The sequence below is a fragment of the Labeo rohita genome, chromosome 8 (assembly GCF_022985175.1).
Source record: "Labeo rohita strain BAU-BD-2019 chromosome 8, IGBB_LRoh.1.0, whole genome shotgun sequence".
Taxonomy (NCBI): Eukaryota; Metazoa; Chordata; class Actinopteri; order Cypriniformes; family Cyprinidae; genus Labeo; species Labeo rohita.
This window is the reverse complement of record NC_066876.1, coordinates 30,558,561-30,570,601: the sequence shown is the minus strand read 5'-3', so window position 1 is coordinate 30,570,601 and position 12,041 is coordinate 30,558,561. Positions and strand designations below refer to the sequence as shown.

At 36.2% G+C, this 12,041-nt stretch overlaps 1 protein-coding gene across 2 annotated transcripts; it reads right to left on the bottom strand.

The window, feature by feature from the left end:
- Positions 1-1,707: 1,707 nt before the first annotated feature.
- On the bottom strand, positions 1,708-11,635 carry ap3s1 (adaptor related protein complex 3 subunit sigma 1). 2 transcript variants are annotated; one of them, XM_051116307.1, is made up of 7 exons: positions 11,418-11,635; positions 8,316-8,407; positions 8,120-8,231; positions 6,435-6,506; positions 6,250-6,357; positions 3,823-3,864; positions 2,128-2,250 (listed from the first exon to the last, which is right to left on the bottom strand). In XM_051116307.1, the coding sequence occupies exons 1-6, from the start codon at positions 11,484-11,486 to the stop codon at positions 3,829-3,831; spliced, it is 489 nt and encodes a 162-aa protein (XP_050972264.1). In that variant the 5' UTR covers positions 11,487-11,635; the 3' UTR covers positions 2,128-2,250; positions 3,823-3,828. The 2 variants fall into 2 exon arrangements, with proteins under 2 accessions (XP_050972263.1, XP_050972264.1); XM_051116306.1 differs by lacking the exon at positions 3,823-3,864 and having other exon boundaries at positions 1,708-2,250.
- Positions 11,636-12,041: the final 406 nt, after the last annotated feature.

Below are 12,041 nucleotides of genomic sequence, written 5' to 3'. Positions count from 1 at the left end.
ACAGTTATCGAATAAGCATGTGTCTTATTCTGTGTCCTAAACTCCTGAAACATTCGTGTCTCATTTTAGAGCAGTCAATGCAATTTATGAAAGAAGTCAATTAAATCTGTAAGTGGGGGTGGGTGTGTGAAAAAATTCAGATGTAATCCCCTTTGTAATCACTGGCATTTTTCTAAAGTAACTGTAATTTAATTACATATTTTTTCTCAGTAACTGTAACTAATTACAATTACATTTATTTTGTAATTAAATTACGTAATTCCGTTACATGTAACTAGTTACTCCCCAACACTGATGCTATGTTATGACAATATTTGGCCAAGAAAATATTTGAAAATCTGGAATCTGAGGGTGCAAAAAAATCAACATATTGAGAAAAGTGTCTTTAAAGTTGTCCAAATGAAGTTCTTAACAATGCATATTACTAATCAAAAATTAAGCTTTGATATATTTACAAAATATCCTAATGGAACATGATCATAATATCCTAATGATTATTGGCATAAAAGGAAAACTGATATTTTTGAAATATACCCATGCTACTTAAGACTGGTTTTGTGCTCCAGGGTCACATATTTGTTCTCAATTTCATTAAATTTGTCAGAAAATAAGACTTCATATATCTGCATGTTGCATCTCCAGTAAATGTATCTTGATTTAAGGATGTTTAGATATTTGCACTGGAACACAAGACAAAAACACTGAGGAAGAAAATGTAACAAACGTAACAGTGCATGCAACATTTAATGCCATGACTTTATGAATGTAAGACTTTAAGACTTTTTAGGCCTTAATCTGTAGAAAGGTGAATAAAGACGTTTTAAGCCCTGCAAAAACAGTTATCTTTCATTATTTCACAAATAAAAGAATAGGTGTTTGTAAGTTGTTATGCATGAATGTGTAAGAACTGTGTATAAATGTATTGATGTATTTACTTGTAATGCATTATTGCAAGTCACTGCAGGTGAATAGGATAAAGAAAACTAATAGTTATCGCCTTATAGCCAGTTATTGATTACACTGATAATTGCAAACATGTTTTGTATTACAAGTTTTCTAAAATGTTAGGTTTAATTATGCAAAATTCTTGTTTAATTTTTTTGACATTAGAATCAAATGTTTTTACAGAGGGAATTTTGGGCATCTAATTTTTGTCACTTTTTAATACAGAAAATACTTCAGAAATAATTCAGAAAACAATGTATTTTATATATTTATATATATCAGTTTTTGGTGGAATAAAATGTTGTATATAATCAAGCAAATTATATATGAACAAATCCCTCTGTAAAAAACCTTTAGGATATAGACAGGAATAAAAATGTAAAGTTTGGTGTGTGTAATTGCTGCTGAAGTGGAGATTTATGGCTCAGTTTAGGAGAAAAACTCATTTTGAAAAAACGGCCTTTAAAAATATGTATTGTAATTGAAATCTATTGACACATATAAATAAAGTGGTATAAAAGAAACACTTAACAGTGGATCTTGTGGATGTTTTTGTTCTACTAGTCTAAAAAAAAACACTTTATGAAAAACCAAAAAGCCCAAAATCTCAAACTTCACAGGTGCATGAAAAATAGTGTTTCTGCCTGCAGTGTCTCCCCTTAATCAACCTGTCATTTATAAAAGTTGTGTTAAATCTGAGTAAACTTGGTCATTTGACTGTTCCATCAAACACAAGACATACAAGAGTCCAGAAAACACGAATTAGAGAAGAAAAAATAATCTGATACTTTATTTTGTTGCAAAAAGAAATAGAAGCAGCACTTAAAAACCAAAGCAAAACTACCAGCATAAGAAAAGAGGAGACAAATCATATATAAATATACTCTGGATACATACATACAGTCATATAATTTAGGCATATACAGCGTCATTGAGATATTTCCATACTGGAATGTTTGTTAGGCGTGATGCTGAGAGCGCTACACACTCACAATCACACACTCACACACGCGTGCACACACACACACACACACACACACACAGACAGAGGACAGAAGAATGAAATAAATACTTCATTGACAGCATCACACAGTGCCTTCATCTGTGATGCAACACAAGATCTGCTTGATTGTGGTAAACACAGTTTCAGACGCGTGCACTCGTGTGCAGCGCTCACTATTTAAAAGACGGCAGGTTTGGCACTTTGATGCTGATGTCCCCGATATTGATGTTCTTGGGCATCTCCGGGAGGTTCATGTTCTTGACGGCCGACACGGCACGCGCCGGAGCTCCCGCGATCCCGGCCTGAACACACACAAATGCTCAGTTACGCAGAGAACGGACACAGACCGGCACAAACCAGCACAGACCAGCAGTCACGCCGTACAGCACAGGATGCAAACAAACGCTCTGATCTCAAAGCTCTGCTCATGCATTACTCAACCATCAGACAGAATGGGAACCCAATGAAGAAACGGAGCGAGGGGAACTACGAAAGCCAGAGAAGGATGAAAGACACGACAGAGAGTGGATCGAGCTCTGCAGAAACTGATCCGGATGAAATGAGGAGGAGGAATCACAGACGCACAAACGAATTGGGTCTAATTAAGGGTTTAGAATAAGGTTTTGCAGAATAAGACATTTGTGCTTTTTAAGTTATAATAAACATCCAATATCCCAGTAATATTCTTGCGAATAACCAAGTAGCTAATAGTGAGAATTGAACACTAAAGTGTTACCAATATTCTTGTTAACTCACCAAAGTATTTCAAGTCAGAAGTGTACAAAAAGCATGCATTTTAAGGTTAGACTTTAAATTTTGATCTTATATCCACTATTGTATTTTATATAAATGTTCTACAGCCTATACACAGTATTAAGTTCAATTACATAAGAAGTACAGCAAAAGTACGAGTAATCCCCTACTTTACTTTTCCAAGGGAAATTTTTTTAATTACTTTAACTAATTACCTAGTAATTACTTACACCCAACAAAATTACAGGAAATGGAACTAAAATGAATATATTAATAAAAACTACACTAGTATCTGGCTGATAATAAAGTAACGCTGTGTTCACGTCACTGAATGGCAGGATTATGTGGTTAATCCAGGTCAGCTCCACTGATCAGAATCCAATTAAACTCTGATTAATGATGATTCAGGCTGTTTTCAGCAGAACAGAAGGAGCTTGCGTTACTTCAGACAGAACATTGCTCTTCATTCTGTTCTGCAGCGCTTTGACAAACATCCTTAAGACATATGAACTTTTACTTAAAGCAGGGTTTGTTTAATCAAATTATATGAGGGCACAACGACTAGTTAAAAATGAAACTAACTAACCAGAACAAGTACACAGCCAAGTAAAGACTGACTGCATGTGAACAAACCCTCTCAGATTCTGATAAGAGAGACGCCTCTGAAGCATCCAGATGGTTTGAGATGCCTGAAGATGTGAAAGTCTTCATCAATCAGTCAGTCTTTACCCGCCATCTGTTCAGCTGGAGCAGTGCATCATGGAACAGTGCTCAGACAGACACTGAACAGCCAAAACAACAGGACAGATGAGAATACTGTACTTACCGTCCACATGTGTGTGTGTGTGCTACAGATCTACTGTCATCTCTAAACGATCCACATGATGTTCACACACATCTGCTCTAATCTAACCTGTGATCCTGAGGACTGACTTTCCCACAACGGACAAACATCACAGATGGTTTCTTACATGTTTCTTATACCTTTATGCAAATTCAGCTCTGAATATGCTGCTCTGTTCTGTTTCTGATTAATTAGATCGATTGTGAGATCGCGTCCGTGTGAGCGTCTGTCCTCAGGAGCGCATGTGTCAGTCGTTGCGTGTGGGATTCAGCAGTACCTGTGTCTACCTGTCCTGTCTGGGACACTGAAAGATAAAGGTCTGCAGAAAGAGAGAAACGCAAAGAGCTGGAGACAGTCAGGAAAGAGTGAAGAGAGACAGTTACAGCAGCTCAAGATCAACACACTTCATACAGGACGTCTGTCACGACCCGCCGCAAACACGTGCTTTCATTTCAAAAGAAAGATCCGAACGCCGGTCATGTATTCAGCTCGGGTCAAACACAGGTTGATCAGCAATGCACCTAAACTTCAGCAGCTAGAAAGATAGAAAAATAGCTATTTTTGATCAACATATGCACTATATTACATATTCATTGTATTTTTAATAATTCATGTTTATTTTATGAATAAATAAAGGAAAACCTGCTTTTATTAAAGGAACTGTTTTAAATTTTTCAACAACAAAAACTGGAGTAGAAACATTATTCTATTATTAAGCCCTTGACATAAAAGCTGCCTCATGTGCAATCTAAATGTGTGTTTTATTTGAGTGTTGATTATTACATAAATGTAAATAATTGATTATTAAATATGAACCTAGACCACAAAACCAGTGTCAGAGTTTTGCCTTGTTTTACCCCTGCCTTTGTTCCTAGTTTTCCTTATATGCTCAGTTTCCTGTTCTTGTTAGTTGATTGATTATTCTATGCACCTGCGTTCCTAATTATCCCGTGCATATTAGTTTCTGTCTTTTCATTTGTTCCTCATCCGGTTCAGCGTCTGCATACTATGTCATTTGTTGTCAGCTAAGTTGTATTTTCCCCTGCGTTTGCCTAATTAAAGACTGATAAAGTGAAGTTTGAGATTCCTGTGCTCTCCTTGCATCACACAGCCATGATAAAAAGCTGAATAAGTAAGCTTTCCATTGATGTATGCTTTGTTAGGATAAGACAATATTTGGCTGAGATACAACAATTTGAAAATCTGGAATCTGAGGGTGCAAAAAAAGGTCTGTGAGTCAGGATTCGAACACGGGACGCCCATAACGCAAAGGCATTGTATGTCGGCGCGCTGCCCACAAGGCTATCGGCGCCGACAATGGAACATAATCTTTACTAAATATCCTAATGACTTTTGGCAGAAAAATGTATAATTTTGATCCATACAATGCATTGTTGGCTATTGCTACAAATATACCCGTGCTACTTAAGACTGGTTTTGTGCTCCAGAGTCACAAATAATATTTATTTTTAGTTTGACTTGAGAATTCTTCATTTAGCACATCACTAAAGCCAATGTGGCGGCGCAGGGACGGTCAGCGCTGGTCTATGGCGGGTCTGTGATGAATCAGACACTCACATTCAGTCAGACCGACTCACGAGAAGCGCCTCGGATCTGAACACCAAACACTTCAGCGTTACAGCTTTTCTGTCACTATCAAAGCGATAATACTGACAGAAAATAACATGTCACCTTCGACTTGATTACTTTGGGTTTAAAAGACACTTAATATTCAGTAATATGATCGACTTTAATGCACACATCAGATGAGAACAAAACTAGAACTGAATTGATCTGAATGATACCGTCTTCCGTTTTACAGCTGAACTGAATACGCTCATATTTGACAAATTTTGCAACACTGACTCTGAATTGATATGAATTATGACACTATTTTTTAAGTCTCATATGTGACCCAGGACCACAAAGCCAGTCATAAGGGTCAATTTTTTTTAAAATTCAGATTTAAACATCATCTGAAAGCTGAATAAATAAGCTTTGCATTAATGTATGGTTTGTTAGGATAGGACAATATTTGAAAATCTGGAATCTGAGGGTTGCAAAAAAAATCTAAATATTGAGAAAATCGCTTTTAAAGTTGTACAAATGAAGTTCTTAGCAATGCATATTATTAATCAAACATTGAGTTTTAATATATTTACAGTAGGAAATTTACAAAATATCTTCATGGAACATGATATTTACTTAATATCCTAATGACTTTTGGCATAAAAGAAAAATTTATATTTTTGACCCATACAATGTATTGTTGGCTATTGCTACAAATATACTTAAGACTTTTTGTGCTCCACGGTCACGTATTTGATGAAGTTTGCATCAGTGATTCTATTCTTTTCCTGTTTTTTTCTTAGAAACAATCTGCATTGTATAAAGCGCTGTAGAAATACACGTGATTGAGAGAAACACGAAGCGGCTCCTCTCAGCGTCTGATAATGTTTATATGGTTTTGCACGAGTGAGATGGAAATGATCAAACTGAGCCGCGTTCAAACGTTCACAATGCAACGCAGTTGGCTTTGTTTCCTGACAGAAGCGAGGAATCCCACACTGATATAATCTTCAGATTGATCACAGAAGAGTAGCAGCAGCAGACATTCAGAACCAAGGCATCACAGAACGGCATTCTGGGACATGCGTTCCACACGCACACGCATGCTGCCGGCGGAGACGTGCGCCGCTCTCACCTCGGACTTCTCCATCTTGTTCTGCGCCTCCACCTGCGTGATGATCTCACTCATGTTGGTCTCCAGCACCATGCCGCCCATCACCATCTCAGCCAGGATGTTGTGAACCTGCAGACACACAGAACAGACACAGCTCTCAGCACGCCGCGGCTCACGCTAGTGCTCGTTTGTGAAGCGTGCATCACCTTATCCATGTGGAAGATCAGGTCCAGTTCACACACATTCTCGAAGCACTTGTCCAACGTCTCCACAAATACCTGCAGACACAGAGAGAGCAGAGACAGTTTTAACGAACAAACTGAATAGAAAACAATATGTCAGTGTGTTCTCTAGATGTAAACGTCAACGCATTAAAGTTTGAAAATTAGTGCTGGGCAATGATTAATCGCAATTAATTGCATCCCACATAAAAGTTTTTGTTTACTCAATATATGTGTGTTCTGTGCACAGATATATTTAGAAAAAAAAATGTTATGTTTACATATTAAATATATTTATATATAATATCATTTATATGAATGTAAATATAATAATGTAAATACATATAAATATTTTCAGAATATATACTGTATATACTGTATACATAATAAATATACACAGTACACACACATATGTTATATAAACACAAAATTTTATTTTGGATGTGATTAGTCACATTAAATGATTGCACAGCACTATAATATAACTTCCTACAGATTTACATTAATTAATTTTACAAAAAGAAAAAAATATATCTGCTCTCAAACACTACAATATGGAAATAACTTTTTAAAAACTGCAAAAAACTGATGCTCTTCCTCAGTATTTCTGTCCTGTTTTCCAGTGCAAATGTGTAAAATTTTTAAAATCAAAACATTTACTATAGACGCAAAATTACAAAATATGAAGTCTTGTTTTCAGGAAAAACTTGAATCAAAATGAAGTGAGATTATCCTTAAAGCAAAAAAAAAAATTGCTGATTGGCTCAGAAAAATCAACTTAATTAAAAGGGAAAACAAGTTTTCATTCTCCATTGTAAGCGATTTGTACTTGGGCTGTCAAACGATTAACTATGATTGATTGCATCTAAAATAAAGGTTTTTGTTTACATAATATATTTGTGTGTACATTCTGCATATATAAATACATGCATGTGCATATTTAAAAAAATATATGTTTTGTTTATATTTGTTTATATATTAAACATATTTATATATAATATCAATTATATGAACAAACATATACATGTAAATATTTTCAAAATACATACTATATGTGTGTGCATTTATATATACATAAGAAATATACACAGTACACACACATATATTATATAAACACTAACTTTTATTTTGGATGCGATTAATCGCAATTGATCATTTGACAGCACTTATTTGTACTTAATCATAAATAATTTTAATCATAAACTCAGTTTTGTTCAGTTTCCCAGAAAATTGAACAGAACTGAGTTTACGCTAGATGTATCTTGATTTGAGGATTATTGGGGTTTTTTTGTGATGCATGCCACATTTAATACCATGACTTCATGAATTTAAGACTTTCTGCTCTTATTTAAGATCTTTTTAGGCCTTAATTAGTGTAAGGATGAATCAAGACTTTTTAAGACCCTTTTAAGGTTTTTTTTCTGTCGCCTAATGGAGTTGATTTCAAAACGTGATCTGAATTGAAGAGCTGCTTTGCACTAAGTGACTTTGTTCATAATGGATGAATTTTACACAGTTAATAAACTGAACTGAACCGAATAATAACACAGCAGAATGTGGATTGGTCTCATGTTTAACGACGTTTGCATCATTGATTCTGTTATTTTATTACTGTGAAGCTGCTTCGACACAGTCTGTTCTGTATAAAGTGCTGTATGATTAAATGTGACCTGGATCAGATCCAGAATGCCCAGCTCGCTCTCAGATGAATCGACACAGAACACGAAGTAAAGCGTGGCGTAGTGTCTGTAGATCAGCTTGTTGTCCGAGCCGCCGATTAACCTGAAAACACACACACGAGACGCCGTGAGCGTGACGTCAATCACATGACGCTGCTGAAGAAACACGTGTGTCTGTGCATCTTACAGTCCACCCTCCAGGAAGTTGCAAACGTTCTCATCTCGTTTGGAAACCAGATGAAAGGTTTCTCTGATGATCTGCTGTTCAGTGTCTTCAGTCTGAAAGGAATAAAACAGACATTAACTAGATAAAAACTTAGTCAAGACATACTTTTAATTTGGCTTAAGAAAGCTAAAACAGGAAGTTTAAAAAGATTTAAAAGCTAGAAGCTTGAATATTTGGAAGTAGTTTGAAGTTTAGATAGTTTTAAAGATTAAAAAGACAGAAAGATAGCATGTTGCTAGCATGTTTCTAGCATGATTAGCAAGTTGCTAGCATGATTAGCAAGTTTTATTAGCATGTTGCTAGCATGATTACCATGTTAGTAGTATGTTGCTAACATGGTTAGCAAGTTAATAGCATGTTGCTAGCATGATTAGCATGTTGTGAACACGACTGTATATCATGACTAGCATGTTAATAGCATGTTGCTAGCATGTTTAACAAGCTACTAACATGTTGCCAGCATGATTCTAGAATGATTAGCATGTTACTAGCATGTTGCTAACATGATTCTAGCATGATTAGCATGTTATCCACATGCTGATAGCATGATTCTAGCATTAACAAGTTACTAGAATGTTGTTAAGATAATTCAAGCAAGATTAGCATGTTATCGGCATGTTGTTAGCATGGTTTTATCATAATTAACATGTTAATAGCATGTTGCTAACATGTTTAATATGTTGTTAACATGATTAGAAAGCTACTAGCATGATTATAGCACGATTAGCATGTTTCTAACATGATTAGCATGTTACTAGCATGTTGTTAACATGATTAGCATGTTACTAGCATGTTGTTAGCATGATTTGCAAGTTACTAACATATTGTTAGCATGGTTTTAGCATGAATAACATGTTTCTAGCATAACTAGCATGTTACTACCACGTTGTTATCATGTTGTTCGCACAATTTGCTAGTTGCTAGCATGATTCTAGATTCGCAAGTTACTAGCATGTTGCTATCATGATTTTAACATGAATAGCATGTTTCTAGCATAATTAACATGTTACTACCATGTTGTTATCATGTTGTTAGAAAAATTTGCTGATCAGTAGCATGTTGTTAGCATGATTCTAGCATGTTGTTAACACGACTGTATCATGACTAGCATGTTAATAGCATGTTGCTAGCATGTTTAACAAGCTATTAGCATGTTGCTAGCATGATTAGCATGTTACTAGCATGTTGCTAACATGATTCTAGCATGATTACCATGTTATTAACATGCTGATAGCATAATTCTAGCATTAACAAGTTACTAGCAAGATTAGCATGTTGCTAGCATGGTTTTATCATAATTAACATGTTAATAGCATGTTGCTAACATGTTTAACATGTTGTTAACATGATTAGCAAGTTACTAGCATGTTGTTAGTATGATTCTAGCATGATTAGAAAGCTACTAGCATGATTAGAAAGCTACTAGCATGATTATAGCACGATTAGCATGTTTCTAACATGATTAGCATGTTACTAGCATGTTGTTAACATGATTAGCATGTTACTAGCATGTTATTAGCATGATTTGCAAGTTACTAACATATTGTTAACATGATTTTAGCATGAATAGCATGTTTCTAGCATAATTAGCATGTTACTACCACGTTGTTATCATGTTGTTCGAAAAATTTGCTGATCACTAGCGTGTTGTTAGCATGTTTCTAGCATGATTAGCTTAGGTTAAGCTAGTTTGAATGAGTTTAAATGCATTAGAAATATAGTACATAGAAAGGAAGCTTAATTGAGGCTCAAGGGATTCTGGGAGTTTTGACAGTTGGAGTTTGAAAAGTCTTTGAATTTGAACATTCCGTCAATGTAAGTCTATGGGATTTTCCCCAGTTTTAATCGTCACTTTTAGGAAAACCGTAAGTCCGATGAGTTAGAAAAGATATAGCACACCCGGTCAGATCAGTCTGAAGATCTGGGCTGAGTTTGGAGTTTGTAGAGTTAAAGCTCTAGGAGGAGATACAGTCAGAAAGTTTAGTCTCAGAAGTTGATGTTGTTTAAATAGGATTTCAGTAAGTTGACTTTCTCCGGCCAACTTAATAAGCTGCATGTGAAGCCAGTGTCCACAGAAAGCATTATAAGGCAGACTGATGTCAGCAGTTCTTCAGTGTGAGCAGCAGGTGTCGCTGTTTCACCGCACTTGTGAACGCCACGCTGGCAGCAGCCGTGTTTATGGAGCTGCTGTGGCTTCAGGGTCAGAAGTGAAATTCATTCATTCATTCTCATTCAGATGCAGTGAAGTGTTTATGAGGACATTAACACTGATCTGAGTTCAGCCGCTGATGACACCACTGTCTTCTGCAGAGACTTTTGCAGCACAGTTACTGTCCTGTTCATCTCTGTGAAGCTGTTGAAACATTCTGTCCTGTATGAGGAAATTAATGTGACTCAACGTCTCACTGACCCTCATTCCTCAGTCAACTGACGTAAACGTATGAAAATCCTTCACCAGCACACTGTCATTCCTTCAGTGCTCACACTGACTCTTTCTTACAAATACAGTGTGTATGTAAAGTTCTCATTAAATGATGTTAACTGTGTTTCGCTGGACGCTGCATGATGACTGTACAGTTTAGTGTCCTGATGAGGCAGCTGACAGTGAAACAAACATGAGCGGGTCACAAGAGCCCGTGAAAATGATCGTGTAACTCGAGAGTGACCTCTGACCCTGATCACATGTCAGGAGACAAAGAGTGGCTCTTCAATATTTTACAGGCTGCACACACTTACACACAAAAACACACACACACACACTCATATACATACACACTGCACACACACACATTATCTCTGAGTTAATTTACATTCTGTGCTTTACATGGCAAACATCTAGTATTCTTCCATGACAACTGATTTAAGGGCATTTTTCCATTATCACAATCTGTGTATGTTTAACATTTCAGCTGTAATAATAACCCGCCAAATATTTTATTTCTCTGACAAATCAGCTGTTCAATTATTCACAATAACACACATCATTTAACACACAGTAACGCGTAAGCAATATGCATAATAATAACAATAATAATAATAATGAGGAGCGAATGATTTACTCACGTAATGCTCGTAGAATTTTGACAGTCGTGGTTTGCCATGATTATTAAATATGAGAATGGCTTTTATCATGTTCTCCGCTTTGGTCAGATTCAGCTGCGGCTGAAGCTGTCGATGTTACAGACTGATAATCCAATAATCAATAACTAATAATCGGAATCTTCACACTCACGCGCACAGTAGAGCGGAAGAGTGCGCGCCGGAACCTGTCAACAAGCGCAGCAGAGTGACTTCCGCTACAGTGAGAGTATTCCGTTTACGCAGCGACACTTTCAAAATAAAAGTCATATGGATAATTAACAAAAACATACTTCTATACACTTGTATTATTAGATGAAATAATGAACATACGCGTATTATGTACTGATAAAAACAACAGATGAAAAATGGATGTAACATTACAAAGAAGTTGGCATTAACAGAGTTTGGCATACACAAAAGATGAACTCACTTACAGAGCCTTCGCGAATCGTTTGATTCAGTTCAGGACTTCGGAGCGGGTTCGCGGATCGTTGGAGTCAAGTCGGGACTTCAGAACGGGTTCGCGAATCATTTGGTTTAAATCGGGACTTCAGAACGGGTTCGCAAACCGTTTGAGTCAGATCGGGACTTTTCGCGAATCATTTG